Genomic DNA, 19740 nt, shown 5'->3' with positions numbered 1-19740 from the left:
GCTGGTGCTGGAATTATAAATATTTGAATATTCATGATTTATGAGATTACTCAGGGGGCAGGTGTAGATATAATAGAAAATAAATTTCAGAACTAAACTCTGAAACGCTCCAACAATTAGAAGACTGGAGGATGAGCAAATATATTCTAGAAGAGAGTACAATATTTTTAGAAAGGCTTAGGGCAGGGGCGCCTGGGTGGTTCAGATCTGGGTGGCTCAGATTTCGCGGTTTGTGAGTTCAAGCCCCGCGTCGGGCTCTGTGCTGACCGCTTGGAGCCTGAAGCCTGCTTCGAATTCTGTGTCTCCCTCTCTCTCTGTCCCTCCTCTGCTCATACTCTGCCTCTCTCGGTCTCTCAAAAATAAATAAATGTTAAAAAAAAATTTTAGAAAGGCTTAGGGCAGAACATCAATTTTAACTGAATATATGTCTATAGAAAATTTTGAGAGGCATCAGGATAAGGAAAGGTCTATAGGTCCTCAAAAGAGTAAAATATGACAGATTTTGCTTAAGAAGAATACCTACTCTATCCAACCAGCAGGGGCTCAATAAACACTAGCTATTGTAACCAAGACTTAGAGTGTTAATAGCAGAAATAGCAGGGATCTTTATGAAAATGAGAAAATTAAGTGGTAAAAATTAGTGGTAAACATGGAACGAGTCCGGAGTGGCACAGGATGATATCTTTGAAGAAACAGTTGATAGGTTGTTTGGGATGTGCCACTAGGGACAAGGAGAAAAAGACACTTTTTGGAGTACAGGAGTTTTCTGAAGGAGCAAAGAGAATAGTTGAGGAGAGGGCAAGTGACTCAACTATCAGAAAGGCTCACAGTTTGCAAAGGGTAAATGAAGGGAAAACCTGAGAGAGAAAATGTTTAGGGAGGTGAGAGAACCAGGATTATCAGTAGCAGTGCCAAATTGTCCTGAGAGAGGGGAAGATGAGGAAGCCTCAAAATTCATTGTGTTTTATATTTGGGAGATTATTTCCTACCAGCAAGAGTCTATTTTCAGAAGAATGGTGGAAGTGGTAGCTAGATGCTGAGGGGAAATTGTGCAGTAATTTAGTTAATTTACAGCTTACTGGAGAGATGAAGAAAATGATGTTTGCATTTCATGTAAGAAGTAGAAAGTGTAGAAGGTAAATCATGTTTTAATTTTTTGAAGACTTCTAAGAGTAGTTCTCCTAAGGATATATATAAAACTAAAAGTGAAAAAAAAAATGAGGGAGCAAGAGAAAATAGGGGAAATAGTTAAGGTTGAAAATATGTTATTAAAATTGATGTCAGATCTTTGTGGAACCAAAATGCAAATGATTACAATAATTCAAAGGTAAGCTGATAAGAGAAGTTAGGCAGAAGGACAAATATGTTATATTTAATATTCAGTGAAATCATGATTGAAAAGAATTAAGAACTTCAGAACTAGGCCAGGAAGTCAGAATTAAAGGTGTAACTACAACCAAAGATTGATGCCAAGAAGAATTGGAATGTTTCATTATTTTTTACAGTTTTTATTTAAATTCCAGTTAGTGAATATAAAGTATAATATTAGTTTCAGGTGTACAATAGAGTGATTCAACCCTTCCGTATAACACCTGGTGCTCTCTCCAGTGTATGCACTCCTTAATCCTCATCATCTATTTTACCCATCTCTCCACCCGCCTCCCCTCTGGTAACCATTAGGTCTCTATAGTTAAGAGTCTGTTTCTTGGTTTGCCTCCCTCTCTCTCTCTCTCATGTTCCCCTTGGCTTGTTTTTATCGTTTCTTAAATTCCACATGAGTGAAATCATATGGTATTTAACTTTCTCCAACTGACTTATTTTGCTTAGTATAATACTCTCTCATTCCATCCATGTCATTGTAAATAGCAAGATTTTATACATTTTTTATGATGAACATCCCATTGTATGTATATACCATACTTTCTTTGTACATTCTTCAGGTGATGGACATTTGGACTATTTCTATAATTTGGCTATGGTAGATGATGCTACTACAAACATTGGAGTGCATCTATCCCTTTGATTTAGTATTTTTGTATTCTTCGGGTAAATATCTAGTAGTGCAACTGCTGGATCGCAGGGCAGTTCTATTTTTAACTTTTTGAGGAACCTCCATACTGTTTTCCAGAATGGATGCACCAGTTTGCTTTCCCAACACCAGTGTAAGAGCATTCCTCTTTCTCTGCATCCTCGCTAACACTTGTTTCTTGAGTTACTAATTTTAGCCATTCAGACAGGTATGAAGTGATATCTCATTGCAGTTTTGATTTCTATTTTCCTAATGATCAATGATTTTGAACATCTTTTCATATGTCTGTTGGCCATCTCTATGTATTCTTTAGAAAAATGTCTATTCGTGTCTTCTACCCATTTTTTAATTGGATTATTCATTTTGGGGTGTTGAGTTGTATCATTTCCTTACATATTTGTTATACTAATCCTTTACTGGGCATGCCATTTACAAATACCTCATCCCATTTTGTAGGTTGTCTTTTAGTTTTCTTGAATGTTTCTCTTGGTGTGTTGATGCCTTTTTTTTTTTTTTTTTTTTTTTATGAAATCCCAATAGTTTATCTTTGCTTTTGTTTCCCTTGTCTCAGGAGACATATCTAGAAAGAAGTTGCTATAGCCAAGATCAAAGAGATTTCTGCCTGTGTTCCCCTTTAGGATTTTTATGGTTTCAGGTGTTTTTCATCCATTTTGAATTTATTTTTGTGTATGGTATAAGAAAGTGATCTAGTTTTAGTCTTTTGCATGTTGCTGTCCAGTTTTTCCAATACCATTTGTTGAAGAGACTGTCCTTTTTCCAATGGATATTCTTTACTGCTTTGTCAAAGATTAGTTGAACATATAGTGGGGGTTCACTTCTGGGTTTTCTATTTTATTCTATTGATCTATGTATGTTTTTGTTCCAGTACCATGTCGTCTTGATGACTACAGCTTTGTAATATTGCCTGAAGCCTAAAATTGTGATGCCTTCAGCTTTGCTTTTCTTTTTGAAGATTTTTTTTTTGTGTGTGTGTGGCTATTCAGGATCCTTTCTGGTTCCAATACAAATTTTAGAGTTGTTTGTTCTAATTGTGAAAAATGCTGGTGATATTTTAGTAGGGATTGCATTAAATGTGTAAATTCCTTTGGTTAGTATACACATCTTAACAATGTTTGTTCTTCCAATCAATGAGCATGGGATATATTTTCATTTCTTTGTGCCATCTTCAGTTTTTGTCAATGTTTTATAGCTGTCAGAGTACAGGTCCTGCATCTCTTTGGTTAGGTTTATTCCTAAGTTATCTTAGTGTGTGTGTGTGTGTGTGTGTGTGTGTGTGTGTGTGATTGTAAATGGGATTGATTCCTTTTATTTCCCTTTCTGCTGCTTCATTATTGGGGTGTAAAAATGCAGCAGATTTCTTTACTTTGATTCTGTATCCTGTGACTACTGAATTCATCAGTTCTAGAAATTTTCAGGGGAGTCTTTTGGGTTTTCTACGTGGCGTATTATGTTGTTTGCAAATAGTGGAAGTTTGACTTCTTCCTTGTCGATTTGGATGCCTTTTATTTCTTTTTGTTGTCTATTGCTGTGATTAGAACTTCCAGTACTATGTCAAATAATAGTGGTGAGAGTGGAAATCTCTGTCTTGTTTCTGACTCTGTTTTTCCCCATTAAGGATGATATGAGCTGTGGGTTTTTCATAGATGACCTTTATTATGTTGAAGTATGTTCCTTCTAAACCTACTTTATTGAGGGTTTTTTTTTTTGTTGTTATCATAAATGGATGTTGTACTTTGTTAAATGCTTTCTCTGCATTTATCGAAATGATCATATAGTTTTTATCCTTTCTTTTATTAATGTAGTGTATCACATTGATTGACTTGCAAATACTGAACCATGCTTGCAACTCAGAAATAAATCCCACTTGAATGTGGTGAATAATTTTTTAAAATGTATTTTTGGATTCAGTTTGTTCGTATTTTATTGAGAACTTTTGCACCCATATTCATCAGGAATATTGATCTTAAGATCTTTTTTAGTGGAATCTTTATTTGGTTTTCATATCAGGGAAATGCTGCCTTTATAGAATGAATTTTGAAGTTTTCCTTTTCTATTTTTTGGAATAATTTGAGAAAAATAAGTATTAACTCTTCCTTAAATGTTTGGTAGAATTCCCCTGGGAAGCCATCTGGCCCTGGACTTTTGTTTGTTGGGAGTTTTTTTATTATTGATTCAATTTATTTGCTGGTTATTGGTCTGTTCAAATTTTCTATTTCTTTCTGTTTCAGTTTTGGTAGTTTTATGTTGGTAGGAATTTATCCATTTCTTCAGCGTTATCCAATTTGTTGTCATAAAGTTTTTCATAATATTCTCTTATAATTGTATTTCTGTGGTGTTGGTTGCTGATTCTCCTCTCTCATTTTGATTTTATTTATTTGGGTCCTTTCTCTTTTCTTTGATAAGTGTCACTAGAGGTTTATCAATTTTATTAATTTTTTCAAACCAGCTCCTGATTTCACTGATCTTTTCTATTGTTTTTTTTTTTTAGTGTCTATATCATTTATTTCTGCTCTTTATTATTTCTTTCTTTCTGCTGCTTTATGCTTCATTTGTTTTTTCTAGCTCCTTTAGGTGTAAGATTAGTTTGTTTATTTGAGATTTTCCTTCTTGAGGTAGGCTTGTATTGTCATAGACTTCCCTCTTAGAACTGCTTTTGTCTGTATCCCAAAGGTCTTGGACTATCATGCTTTCATTTTCATTTGTTTCCATATATTTTTAAAAACTTCTTCTTTGATATCTTGGTTGACCCATTCATTGTTTAGTAAGATGTTATTTAACCTCTATGTATATGTAGTCTTTCCAATTTTTTTCTTGTGGTTGACTTCTAGTTCCATAGCATGGGGTCAAAAAAGGTGAATGGTATGATTTTTATCTTTTTGTATTTGTTCAGGCTTCTTTTGTGACCTAATATGTGATACATTCTGGAGAATGTTCCATGTATACTCGAAAAGAATGTGTATTCTGTTGTTTTAGGATCAAACGTTCTGAACATATACCTATTAAGTCCATATATTCCAGTGTGTCATTCAAAACCATTGGTTCCTTGTTTATTTTCTGTTTAGATGAACCGTTCGTTGATGTCCGTGGAGGTGGTAAAGTCCCTTACTACTATTGTGTTATTATCAATTAGTTCCTTCATGTTTGTTATTGTTTTATATATTTGGGTGCTCTCATGTTGAGTGCATGAATATTTACAGTTGTCATATATTCTTGTTGTATTGTCCCTTTATTGTTATATGTAACAATAACAAATTCTTTGTTTCTTGTTACAGTCTTTAAAGTCTAGTTTCTGTGATCTAAGTGTTGCTACTCAGGCTTTCTTTTGACATCTATTTGCATGATAAATATTTCTCCACCTCTTCACTTTCAATCTGCAGGTGACTTTAGGTCAAAAATGAGTCTCTTATATGTAGCATACAGATGAGATAAGTACTGTTTTTTTTTTTAATCCATTTTGACATCCTGTATCTTCTGATTGGAGTATTTTGTCCATTTACATTCAAAGTAATTATTAACAAATATGTATTTATTGCACTTTATTGTTTTGTCATTGTTTCTGGAGAGAGTTTCTGTAATCATTTCCTTTGGAGGAGAGACTTTTGGTCTCTCCTTCCCACCCAGAGAGTTCCTTTTAATATTTCTTGGAGAGCTGGTTTGGTGGTCACAAATTCCTTTAGTTTTTGTTTGTCTGGGAATCTGTTTATCTCTCTTATTCAATGATAGCCTTGCTGCCTAGAGTATTCTTGGCTACAGATTTTCCCATTCATCAGTTTGAATATATCATGCCACTTTCTTCTGGCTTGTCTAGCTTTTCTTGAGAAATCTCCAGCTATCCTTATGGGTTTTCCCTAGTACCTTAAGGACTTCTTTTGACTTGATGCTTTTAAGACTTTTTTTCTTTGTCACTATATTTTGCAAGTTTATTTACAGTATGTCTTGATGTTAGCCTGCTTTTGTTGATTTTGATGGGAGTTCTCTGTGCTTCCTAGATCTAGAGGTCTGTTTCCTTCCCTAGATTAGGGAGGTTTTCTCCTATTATTTCATGAAATCAGTTTTCTGTCCCCCTTTCTCTCTTCTTCTGGGACTCCTAGAATACAATGTTATTACATTTGATGAAGTCAAACTATGTCCATTCTCATGTTGTCTAATCCTTTATCTTTTGTTCAGCTCCATTATTTTACTTTATTTTGTCTTCTAAGTCACTAATTTGTTCCTTTGCTTTTTCCAGCCTGCTGTTCATTGCATCAAGCCTGTTTCCAGTCACCTCAATGCACCCATCATCTCGGACTGATTTTTTTCTCTTTTTTTCTCTGTGATAAGCATCTCACTGATGTCTTCTATTCTTTTCTCAAGCCCAGTGAGTGTCCTTATGATTGTTGCTTCAAATTCTCCATCAGTCATGTTACTTATATAAGCTTTGCTTAAATCTCTGGCCATTGCCTTGTCTTATTCTTCATTTGGGATAAATTCCTCTGTCTTGGACAGTCTAAGTCTCTGCCTTCTTCTCTCCATTAGAAAAGCCAATTATATCTCCTGCTTCATAATGGCCTTATGAAGAAGAGGCCATGTAACACCCAGGATCTGGCCTTCATGGAGTGTCTCTGTGTGTGCTGTGTGTACTCTGCTATTGTGGTTTGGCTGCTCTATCCTTCAGGCCAGTGATCTGCAGAGGCACTCCTTACCTGCTATGGGCAGTGTTTGGTCCCTGGACTGAATGTGGCAAGTTTTAACTATATGTGCTCTGGTATGCTCATGAAAGGAGGCCAGAAACTGTCTCTATCAGAACTGAGACCCTGTAGAACATTCTGCTCAGGTGATGTGGTGTGGGCAGAGGTTAGTGCTGATCTTCTAGGAGAGGGGCCCATCACTATGGGACTGAGGCAGGATTGAGAAGGGAAGTCCTGTCAAAGCACAGGGGTGTGGGGCTTGGTGTAAGCAAGTTAGGCAGCCAGTGTCAGGGGTGAGCTGCTTTCCACAGGTGGTTCTGTGTATTCTGAGGGGCAGGGAAAGGAAATGACACTTGCCATTTCCAGAGAGTGGTCTCTGTGAATGCTGCTTCTCAGGGATGTGCTCTGAGAAGAGTGAATCATCTCTCCACATCATACCCCAAATGTTCAGTTCACTGTTTCCATGCCATCTACATGCCATCTACCTCCAGGTGGTTTGCTGCCTTCTCCAGAAGGAGTACAATGCCCTCAGGGCTCTATTGCAGCCAAACCTGCTGACCTTAAAACTCTAGGCTTTAACCCTGTATTGCAAGAACTCATGAAATTCATCCCCTCTCAGTTTCCAAGCCAATAGCTTTGGGGAAATGTTCTCCTTATGTGTTCCCCTGTGTGTTCCTTTCTTTCTTGCCCTTCTCCCTCCCCTCCACAGCACCCATAATCTGTTTCTTCCCTAAACCCTGTCTCTGCACTTCCTAACTTCTTCAAACTGACCTCTTTTCTCCCTTTAACTATGGAGTTTGTTCAGTCAGTCTTTATGTCAATTTCTGGGGTATTTCGGATAATTTGATAGTTATCTAGTTGTGTTCATGGGACAAGACAAGGCTAGGGTCCTCCTACTCTACCACCATCTTCCTCTAAAAACGTTTTGTTATTTTTTTAAGAAATACTCAAGAAACACAATATGAAACAGCACTCTGAGAGGTGCATGGGTGGCTCAGTCAGTTAAGGGTACGAATCTTGGTTTTGATTCAGGTAGTGATCTTGTGGTTCATGAGTTCGAGCTCTGAATCAGGCTCAGCACTGACAGCACAAAGTCTGGCTGGGATTCTCTCTCTCTCTCTCTCTCTCTCTCTCTCCCTCCCTCCCTCCCCCTCCCTCCCCCTCCCTCCATCCCTCCCCCTCCTCCACTATCTCTGTCTCTCAAAATAAATAAACTGTATAAAAAATTTTTAAAAAGAACCCTGAGTCCTCAGAATATTTAGCACAAAGAGGAAAGCAATGCTTGTCCTTACAATAAAATTAAGTATTTGCAAAGGCACTCTTGGACAGCAACCAGCAACAGAATATGACATTGGAAATAAAATACAACCATGTGTTAGAATAAAAAAGGAAATTTCAATAGTTGCAATCTAGAGTAGATGAAGAAAAAAAAGGGAGAACTCAGATGAGGTCATGTATAAGGCAAAGTCAAGGACTAAATATTCATTAGGTCCCAAGACAAATGGATTATTATAGATAAATGTTATCATAAGAGGGTGAATGTGGAGGTAATGTGGAAGAGGAAATCCTATCATTAGGTTCAATAACACATATATTTGAATTAACTGTAATTGTAAAAAAAAAAAAAAGTCAAGTGATTATCATACAATCAAATAATCTAATAATATTAAAAATAATTATACAGCATATCCAGAGGGTATGTGTGGTATCTGGAATTGATTTTACTCTAATTATTATAAAAAAACAATGTGTTAAACTTTAAGAGGGGAGTGTCTGTGTGACAGGAGTAGGTGCTTCTCTCAGACAAATGGATCCCAGTCAGTGTTCACTGAGCACTTACAGGAGGCCAGTGAGTGAACCAGATACTGGGGGTAAAAGATGAGCAATATATTTTCTCTGCCTTCACAGAACTTGTGATTCAGTAAATCAGACAGGCATGTACCTTTATACCTCCAAAACAATAATATACTCTTGCTAAAATCAAAGTTTGGGATCACTATCGGGTTGTAATATTTTAGTATTAAAAATAGGTGAGGAGCACCTGGGTGGCTCAGTTGGTTGAGCATCTGACTTTGGCTCAGGTCATGATCTCACGGTTCATGGGTTCAAGCCTCACATCGGGCTCTGTTCTGACAGCCCAGAGCCTGGAACCTGCTTTGGATTATGTGTCTCCCTCTCTCTCTGCCCCTCCCCTACTGACTCTCTGTCTCTTTCTGTCTCTCAAAAAGTGAATAAACATTAAAAATAAATAAATAAATAAATAATAGGTGAGAGAGGGGTGACCGGATGGCTCAGTCAGTTAAGCATTGGACTCTTGGTTTCAGCTCAGTCATGATCTCACTGTTGGTGACAGCACAGAGCCTGCTTGGGAGTCTCCCTCTTTCCCTCCCTGTCTCTCTCTCTCTCTCTCTCTCTCTCTCTGCTCCTCCCCCACTCATTCACGTGCTCTCTGTCTCTCCCTCTCTCTCAAAATAAATAAATAAACTTAAAAAATAAAAATAGGTGATACAGATGTGAGAAATACAAGAAAGAATGATAATAAATTCAGATCTATAATGATAAAGGAATGTTGCCCTGAGTCTGATAGGATTTACATGGAATTCTGAAGGAGAAAACATTCCTGAGTAGGCTGAAAACTTACTCACAACTTGTTTCTTGGCAAGAGTGCACCTTTCTGAGAACAAAGCCTCCTTGAAGAACATCGGCTCTACACACCTTTAAGACCACTTGCTGTGGGAGTGAGAAAAAGAAGTTGAAGATCATGGATTCTGATATCCTCTCTTTATCATTCTTTACCCTGAAACCTCAACACAGAAATCAATGCAAGTAATGTATGATGTGATAGATAATTGTTCAGCAAATATTTACTTACTTCCCTATCCCCTCTCACAGCAGACTGTATTTCCTTCCACTCTCCCCAACATTGGGAATGACCACATGAATTGCTTGACATATAGGAAGTGAGCAAACATGAGAGATGTACTAGATAGCTTTCATGTTTGTCCTCCCTCTTGCCCTTTTGTCCTCTGCCATGAAAAGATCATGTTCTATTCCCAGATTGAGAGACAGGTAGAAGTGATCTGAAATGAACTTGCAACCTGAACAAAGCCACACAGCTAATCCAAAAATGCCTGAGTGAGGGTAGAAAAAAAGTTGTTGTTTTTTTACATAAGCCCTTGAGATTTGTTTTTTGTTGTCATTGTTACTCAGCATTATTATATTAGAAACCTTATGAAAACACGTGCTATCACATAAAAATCAACTATTGCTAAAACAAAAAAATTTATAATCAAATACCCCAAAACTTAGCATCTCAAAATAATAACCATTTATTCTCCATGAGCCCGTGGGTCTGTTGGAAGAGTTCTGCTGATCTAGGTCAGATTCAGCTTCAGGTTGCAACAGCTGACCATTTCTTATTGCTACAGGTCTTTGTGTTATCTGAGCATTTGAATGTAATTAATGACAACTATTTGGATTTTAATTTAAGCTCACATTCTTTTAGTTGGTACACTTTTAAAAACTGATCTTCACGAACTTGATAGAAATGCTTCTAACATAGCAAAGATTTAATCAAATCCTTCCTTGGTTTCTTCATTAGAATAATCAGTTCAAATCTTTAAGATTTTCTCATGAGTAATTTAGGAGAATGTTTTCAGTGATATGTCATAATTTAAAAACTTCAAAAAAGTAAAATAGAGTCAAGTATATAGATACCCTGTTTAGTTACTTTATAGGTAAATCTCTTAATAATCTAGTATTTTGTAATGGGTGCAATATTTTTAAGCATGAAAAAAATACTTTTATTTGTATACTTATTCTGTCCATATATATACAGATATTTGTGTGTGTATACACACACACACACACACACACACACACACACACACACGGCAAAAGATTATACACAGTGACCTTTACAATTTCCTTCCTAGTCAATTGCTCTAAAATGGAGTTCCTTTGTCATTTCCAAATGTGTAAATATCTTCTCAATCCATACTTAATTGCTGCAATATACAACAACAATATGGATTCCATTGTTAAATTCTTCACATGGTGGAATGACTTGCCAATAATCACAGTATTTTCTCTATTCCTTTTTAGAACTCTTTTGAACTAATACTTGTCTTATTTTTAATCCTGTATTAATCCATTTGAGACTTTGTAGCTGAAATCCAATTTTGATGTGTATGATAGTAACACTTTTGTGCACGTTTACCTAATCTACAACAAGAAACACGGTACATCATCCAATTACATGTCCTATTGTCTTGTTAGACACTATATATCATCTGCTTATTTCATCAAGGAAGTTTATTCCCATTATGTACTTGCAATTATTTTTAGTGCCAATCAACCTATCCTGAATTGCAATCGCATGCCCTTCAGTCTCACCAAGCACTGTATGCCACTTCAGTTACAAATTAGACAATTTTTCCCTATAATTTTGGCTAAGTTCATATGTGCACCAATTCCGAATTTTCTGAATACTCATAAATTAATTTTGCACTTCACTCTACATATCCAGTTTAAGTTATATTGAATAATCTAAATGCATATAATGATCACTTGCTGATAAATGTCACAGAAATTATATTTATCTATATAAACAAAATGACTTTGGAGGCAGAAAAGACTCATTTTGCAAACTCTGACTTTCAAAACTCTGATCAATTAAAATCATATCATTACATTTTTTTATATCCAACTGTGTTCACCTGACGTTCTCCCAACTGGTTCATATTATTGAAGCACTTTAACAGTGAATGTTCAAATGGTCTAAATTTTTGCTACTATATGACTTGACAACAACTCTAACATTTCTAACTCTAACATAGGTCACTATTAGATTTGTATAATTGGTATACTTGCAAAATGCCTGTGTTTTTACTTGAGTGAAGAAATTCCATGTAAATTAGATTAACTAGAGTTGCCTGCAAGGATAGTGACTCTTCCCTCACATTCAGGGTCTCTATATTACCAGTACATCAAAGTGGCTGGGATTATCAGAACTGTTTGATCTATAGCAGAAGAAATTCTCCTATTAACTTAAACATTTCAGAGCTTGATTGTTTTGCAGTTCTTCTATCACCCAGTACTATTGTTCTCCCTTTTACTTAATTATCTCTGCCTCTAACATCTCTCTTGGATCTTATTCTGTTTGAACTGGAGTCACCAGTGAGAACAATAACATTTGGAAGCTGTCACTTAGACATTCTGGAAATATTTCTTAAGAATGGGGAGGGGAAGAAAATTCATTCTTGAAGGGTTATGTATTTTATGGCAGAAAATCATAAATTAAATTTTTCAAATTATAATGTAATTTTTTTCTTAAACAGTAAAAAAATCACTTTTATACACATGTCCCTGCTACTGACATAATTCCATCTCATACTCTCAAATTTAGAAGGGGAATTTGGTTAGTGTTCCACTTTATAAGCCTAAAAACCATGAGTTACCAAAAGTAAAGTTCAGAACACATAAGAATGCATCAAAATGAGCAGATTGACGCTAAATCATGTGACCTTAATGTCGGTTTATTTCACAACTTAAAAATCAGTTAGATTAAGACACTAGCATCACTTGATAAAAATAAAAAATATTATGAACCACTATTACAATGGAAACAGGAGATTCTGTAGATGTATTAGTCAAAGGAGCAGTATCTGCATCAAGCTATTATAAAATTAATTATGTAAAGGATGAATTTTTAAGGCTATTATTTCATACCAGTTTCACCTGAAATTAAAAATAAATTAATGTTTATTTAGTTTTGAGAGATCGCAAGCAAGGAGGGGCAGAAAAGGAGGGGTCAGAGGATCCAAAGCAGGTTCTGTGCTGACCACACCAAGCCTGATGTGGGGCTTGAAGTCACAAACCATGAAATAATGACCTGAGCCAAAGTCAGATTCTCAACCGACTAAGCCACCCAGACACCCCAATTTCACCTGAATTTAACAACAGACTGTAAGCATTATAGAGATTCCTCAAAAAATTACAAATAGAACTACCATATCTAGGAATCCCACTTCTGGGTATATATACAAAGGAAATTACAATCAGATATCAAAGAGCTATCTGCTGTTCTACATTCATTGCAGTGATTATTGACGATAGCCAAGACAAATAACCTAAGTGTCCATCAGTGGATGAATGGATAAGGAAGATGTAATACACATATACAATGGGGTATTATTCAGGCATGGGAAAGCAGGAAATCTTGACATTTGCAAAAACAGGGATGGATCTTGAAGGCATAATGCAAGTGAAATAAGGTGGGCAGAGAAAGACAAAGACTACATAATAAAGACAAAGACTACATAATAACAAAGACAAAGACTACATGGTATGAGTTATCTGTGGGATCTAAAATAAAAGCCAAACTCCTAGAAACAATAGAAAAGTTGTTGTAGGGACTGGGGACCAGACATGGGAAACAGAGGTTAGTAAATTGCACAAACTTTCACCTATAATATGAACAAGTTCTGAGGACCTAATGTAAAACATGGAGACTACAGCTGATAACCCTATATTGTATAATTGAAATTTTCTAAGAGAATAGAACTTGCATATTCTCAACAACAACAAAAACAAAGTGAGGTGATGGATGTTAATTAACTAGATGGGGTGAATCCTTCCATAATGTACATGTATATAAAATCCCCACAAAGTACACTATAAATATCTTTCCATTTTATTTTTCAATTATATTTCAATGAAGTTGATTTTTTTTTAAAGAAGGAAAAAAAAAAAACATAATGTAGATTGACCATGCTTGAGATCAGAGACAAGGGTATGACTAGGACATTGTCCTTGTCCTCAAATGACTTAAAACTAAAAATCCGATCCCATTTGACTCTTATGAGCCAAAATGATAGCTTCTGTCTTTATTATTCTGAAGGTGCCCAAAAGTAATCTCCGAAATAAATTCACTCATCAACAAATATGTATTGAGCACCTATATGTGTCAGGAATTATTTAGATGCTGAAGAAATAGTAGTAAAGAAAACAAAATCTCTACCTTGCATTTTTGTTGAAAACAAGTTATTTTTTTTAATATAGCCCAAAGTATCATGAAGAAAATCAAGGTTAGAGAGACACTGTGCTGGACTGGTACAGGATGGAGGTGGGGGGTACTTGGTGTTTTATATCAAGTATCCAGGAAAAGCCTCTCAGAGAAAATAACTTTGAGAAAAGAACTAGAGGAAATGAAGTACTGAGACATGTGGACACTTGGGCAAAAGGTTAGGCAAATAGCAAGGTCATTGATGTTGAAATAAAAAAATCTTGGTATGTTGTTTTCAAGAAAAAGCAAGGAAGTCAGTGCACCAGAGAGAGTAAGAGTAGACGCCAAATAATAAATGCCTCTTTGAGTTTTATTCTGTATGAAACAGGACTTTATCGGAGTGCTTGGATCTAGGGAATGACCTAATCTGAAGTCTGAATTTTCAGAGAATCTCTGTGACTACTGTAAATTAAAGAGACTGTAGGACAAAAACTAGCAGGGAGAGCAATGTTATCAGTTTGGGTCCAAAGAGGAGATTGAAATGACACAGTTAATTGAGCAGTGTAAATTTAATATAAAAATTACCTCTGAATCAATGACAGAAGAGTAAATATGAGGTAAAGAGAACTCTAAAGGGTAAGGGCTAAGGCAGCAGACCTAAGGAAGAACAAACTTATAAGGAGGCCCCCCTCCACTCAAATGGAAGTTGGACCTCTGTAGCCTGTTGTATAGTCAAGAAGTTCATTGGAAGTTAGGAACAGGACTGGTTCATCATCACTGGGCAAGCAAGAAAAACCCCTCTGGGGCACAAGTAAATTAGGACTGGTAGGCAGACATGCAGAGGGAGTCCGAGAGCAGTTGTGGGTGTGAGGCTAGGAACATGCAGTCTCCATATTGGAAGGGTACCAGGAAGGCAGTCAACACAGAAAAGAGCATCCTAGGTCCATGGCTGGAAACAGCACCACCAAATATTTTCATACTCCCACACCACTGGCAAAGCATGTGACAGTAGTATTTTCCAAAAACACAATACATGAGAATCAGGGGGTGGGGGAAAAGCCCATTTTCTTCTATAGCATCCCTCCAACATTCTCAACTGATAGAGCTTAGTCTTATGTTCACTATAAAGGAGAAATGCAAAAAAAAAAAAACAAAAAACAAAAAACAAAAAAACAAAAAAACAACAAAAAAAAACAAGTGTATTATCACAGATTAGGTACCAAAGAGTAGATTTGGAGCTGAGATAAAAATACATTTAGGGGCGCCTGGGTGGCGCAGTCGGTTAAGCGTCCGACTTCAGCCAGGTCACGATCTCGCGGTCCGTGAGTTCGAGCCCCGTGTCAGGCTCTGGGCTGATGGCTCGGGAGCCTGGAGCCTGTTTCCGATTCTGTGTCTCCCTCTCTCTCTGCCCCTTCCCTGTTCATGCTCTGTCTCTCTCTGTCCCAAAAAATAAATAAAAAACGTTGAAAAAAAAAAAAATTAAAAAAAAAAAATACATTTATAACTGTTTCAAGCACTTGGGGTAATGGAAATAATTTGAGGAAAGAGCAGATGTTGGCTAGGACAATGATGATAACAATGCCATGCTACAGTTTACAGTTTACAGTTACAGACATGAGACAGTTTGATTATGTGTATGTTTTGAAAGTAGTGCTAACAGATTTGCTGACATAGGATGTAATCAAAAAGAAAAACGAGGGAAGTATTTTTGATCTGATCAACTGGAATGAGTTTATTTCACAGTGTAGAGATGGTTGTAGAAGAAATAGACTTGGGGAGGGGCACCTGGGTGCTTCAGTCAGTTAAGCGTCTGACTTTGGCTCAGGTCATGATCTTGCGGTCTGTGAGTTCGAGCCCCACTTCGGGCTCTGTGCTGACGGCTCAGAGCCTGGAGCCTGCTTCGGATTCTGTGTCTCCCTCTCTCTCTGACCCTCCCTCGCTCATGTTCTGTCTCTCTCTCTCTCTCTGTCAAAAATAAATAAAACATTAAAAAAAATTTTTTAAATAAATAAACACTAAAAAAATTTTAAAAAATACACTTGGGGAGACATGTTTAGACATGTTGGATGTGAGGTGCTTAATAGATGTACAGATGAAGATACTGAACAGGCAGTTGTATAGAAGTTGGTAGGTCAGGAAACAGGTTTGAACTGGATATGAAAATATGCATATCAGCAGAAACAAAAGATTTAAAGGCACAAGATGGAATGACATAATAAAAGGTCATGTGTAAGTAAAGAAGAGAATAGATACCAAGACTTAGCCTGGAAACAGTCAAATTTTAGAAGGTGAGATGAATTAAAAGAGAGAAATGTGGCAGGACTGCGCAGCAGCACTAACGATGAACTGTCTTGAATTTAAAATGGAATAAAAAATCAAAACAGTACAGTGTTCTTTCTGGCCACATTCAGCTGTCCTGTTACAGATGCAGAAACAGCCTTTGATCTAAGAGTAATATTAATCAGACAAAATGATAATATTTGCATACTAAGTGAAGTGATGTCAGAGATTGTAAATTACAGCCATGACTCTAACAGAGTAGCATTGCCTGTTTAAAATATCCATCTTTTGCGTTACTGTTTCTGTTTCCACTCATCTTCTAAAGAAAATGGCTTAGGTTTCTCATTCCCCCCCTCACCCTTATAAGTTACAAAGAAATATGGGGTCTCCTTTTATCTTAGATATAATTACTGCTTACAATTTCAGACACACGGGAAAATACTATTTGTAGAAATGTGTATATACCTAAATGAGATCAATTATACTTTGTCAACAGTGGGGAAAGATCTGGAAATATTGCTGTAATTTCTGACCCTTTAAAATAATACGGTATTTTCTGTTTGCCGTATCTACTCCTCACTCTCCCTGCATCCCCAACACAGGGCTAATGCATTATCTGTCTGTGTACGCAAAGTTGTCTTCTGTAGACTGTATCACTTACTTCCTTTGTCCTTATTGATAAAATTGGAATTAGTTAATATTTTTAAGTTACCTATTATGATTTATGAATACCTACAAACTTCTGGATTAGGACAATTGAGTCCTAGTTAAGAAATTATAATTGACATGGCATTCTAAAATCAATAAATTGGACCTAGCTGTTGGACATCTAGTAAGCACAGTGGAACAGAATAGGTATTCTCAAATACAATCAAAGTATAATTTTTGCCAATGAATAACACAAAACATAGTGCTTGAAATGCAATTGAAAATATTAAAATCCAATACAAAGTAAAGCATGACACATTTTATACTCAAGAATTAAAAATAAGCTCAGAGAAAATGCTTAGTAATTATAAAATAACAAGGTCAATATGGATAGCATGGAAATGATAGGATTATATTAGTCTATTAAAGAATTCAGACAATTTCAATAGTTAAAAGAATAGATTAAACAGTTTTGAGGAAGAGGAACCACACTCACAAAAGGCATAGATCTTGCAAATTCTGAATGAATATTCTAAATCAATTTAAGTTCGAAAATGAGGGACTGTGTTGGAATATGGGTTTATGAATCAACTTAAGCTAGAAGTAAAGGAATGCATTTAAAAAGAGTTTGGAAAATTAGTTTGGGGCTAGATGTGAAAGAACTATACAGAGAAACTTTATTTTTTGTGGATTTTCGCACAGGATATACTTGATACAAATGAGAGAAAGATAAAGATTATTGGAAAGCTTTTGAAATAGTTCAAGAAACATATATTGAGATCTGGTCCCTGATACCAAGCAGTGAAAATGGACATTTAAGAAAGAGTTGAGTGGGGCGCCTGGGTGGCTCAGTCGGTTGAGCGCCGACTTCGGTCAGGTCACGATCTCGCGGTCCGTGAGTTCGAGCCCGCATCAGGCTCTGTGCTGACAGCTCAGAGCCCGGAGCCTGTTTCAGATTCTGTGTCTCCCTCTCTCTGACCCTCCCCCATTCATGCTCTGTCTCTCTCTGTCTCAAAAATAAATAAGCATTAAAAAAAAAATTAAAAAAAAAAAAAGAGTTGAGAATCTATACTGATTTCATTGAGCATAGGAGAAGAGAGAAAAGAAGGATAGAAGGTTTTCTTAAATTTCTGGTTAATTCAACTGAAGAATAATAATTCCTTTTATAGAACCCTTATTAAATAACTTACGAGTTTTTACATTGTCACAATTGTAGCTAATTAAATACTTCTGATTTTATTTTTCTGCTTTTATTTTCTCTTCTACTGTAAGATAGCAAGCTTCCTGAAAGAGTTGGCTTTGTTTCTTAGGATCTCTGCGGCATTCCCAGCAATTAAGCCAGCATCTGGCATGTACAACTTACCTCACAAATATAAATAAATAAGTGAATAGAAATGAAACTCATGAGTATAATTCTGAAGAAGAACAAGATTTTGTGGATAACCATAGGAGTTTGGGTATTTAATATACAGAATTTAAAATATTATTAGATCATTCATACAGAGATGTGCCCATATATTTTCCTGTATTCACTGATTATTTTAAAAAATATTATTTAGCATTTGTAATATGCAAAACACTGTTTTAGACACTGGAGATAAAAACTGTGAATAAAAGAAACCTCAAAAATTTACATTCTAATGGTTATGGAATTTACATTCTAATGGTTCTGTATTCTAAATTATTTTTCCCTTTCATTTTACAATAGTATATAAAGTAAATTTTAACTTATGCCAAGATTTAAAAAAAAATATTGCTCTCATAACTTTCTTTAACTACTGCTCCATTTCTCTTTATCCCTTTATGGAAAGCTCAAAGACATTTTCTATCTGCTCTCTATAAGAGTTAGCTACTGCTGTGTAACAAACCAGACTATAACTTAGTGTCATAAAAGAGAATTTGTTTTGGGCAGCCATCTATAACTTGGCATCATGGCTGCCCTCAGATCTCTGGTGAAGCCCAAGAATGTTAAAAAGAGTACCAAGAAGTTCATCTGGCACCAGTCAGACCAATATGTCAAAATTAAGCGCAACTGGCAGAAACCCAGAGGCATTGACAATAGGGTGTGCAGAAGATTCAAGAGCCAGATCTTGATGCTCAACATTGGTTACGGGAGCAACAAGAAAACAAAGCACATGCTGCCTGGTGGCTTCCAGAAGTTCCTAGTCCACAATGTCAAGGAGCTTGAGGTGCTGCTGATGTGCAACAAATCTTACTGTGCAGAGGATGCTTATAATGTCTCCTCCAAGAACTGTAAAACCATTGTGGAAAGGGCAGCCCAGCTGACCATCAGAGTCACGAATCCCAATGCCAGACTGCACAGCGAAGAAAATGAATAGACAGACAGCTTATGTGCATATCATATTTGTGTTAATAAAACCATAAAACTAAAAAAAAAAGAATTTGTTTTTATTATAAGCCTACCATCATCTGGGCATTTTTGCTGATCTTCATTGGGCTCATTCATACTTCTTCAGTAAGCTGATAAATCTTCTGGCATATCCAGAATGGCCTTATTTGCACAAGGTACTTGAATAACAAGCCAAAGTGTGCCATACCTCTTGAGATGTATCATCAAAAGTGGCACAGTGTTGGAGCACCTGGATGTCTCAGTTAAGCAACTGACTCTTGGTTTTGGCTCAGGTTATGATCTCACGGTTTTGTGAGTTTGAGCCCCACCTCAGGCTCTGCACTGGCAGCATGGAGCCTGCTTGAGATTCTCTCTTCCTCTCTTTCTGCTCTTTCCTCCCTTGGACTGTCTCTGTGTCTCTCAAATAAAACTGAAAAAAAAAAAATGGCACAATGTCATTTTTTGCCACATTCTACTGGTCAAAACAAGCCCAGAATCAAGGAGTAGAAAAGTTTCCACATATTTATGGAAAGACCTGAAAAATTACATTTCAAAGAAACATGGATTCAGGGAAAAGAATATTATAGCATTTTTCAAAAAAATCTGTCATATATTTTTATTCTGCAGAGAGTAAGACAGATTCTACATCACACAGTATGGGTTAAAGAATAGGTTTTATTGAGGAAAGGGAAACTTACAAGATTGAGTTCAGCAAAAGAAAGGAGGCAACTTTTCATCA

The 19740-nt window shown here is 36.3% G+C and overlaps 1 protein-coding gene across 1 annotated transcript; it reads left to right on the top strand.

The window, feature by feature from the left end:
- Positions 1 to 18567: 18567 nt before the first annotated feature.
- Positions 18568 to 18990, top strand: LOC122198612 (60S ribosomal protein L32-like). The gene has a single exon (XM_042903313.1). The coding sequence runs from the start codon at positions 18583 to 18585 to the stop codon at positions 18988 to 18990; it is 408 nt and encodes a 135-aa protein (XP_042759247.1). The 5' UTR covers positions 18568 to 18582.
- Positions 18991 to 19740: the final 750 nt, after the last annotated feature.

Source organism: Panthera leo, chromosome C2 (genome assembly GCF_018350215.1).
Source record: "Panthera leo isolate Ple1 chromosome C2, P.leo_Ple1_pat1.1, whole genome shotgun sequence".
NCBI lineage: Eukaryota > Metazoa > Chordata > Mammalia > Carnivora > Felidae > Panthera > Panthera leo.
This window is presented reverse-complemented; position numbering and strand designations above follow the sequence as displayed.

Coding starts and splice junctions, on each gene's coding strand:
- LOC122198612 (XM_042903313.1), top strand. CDS start 18,583: ATGGCTGCCCTCAGATCTCTGGTGAAGCCCAAGAATGTTAAAAAGAGT.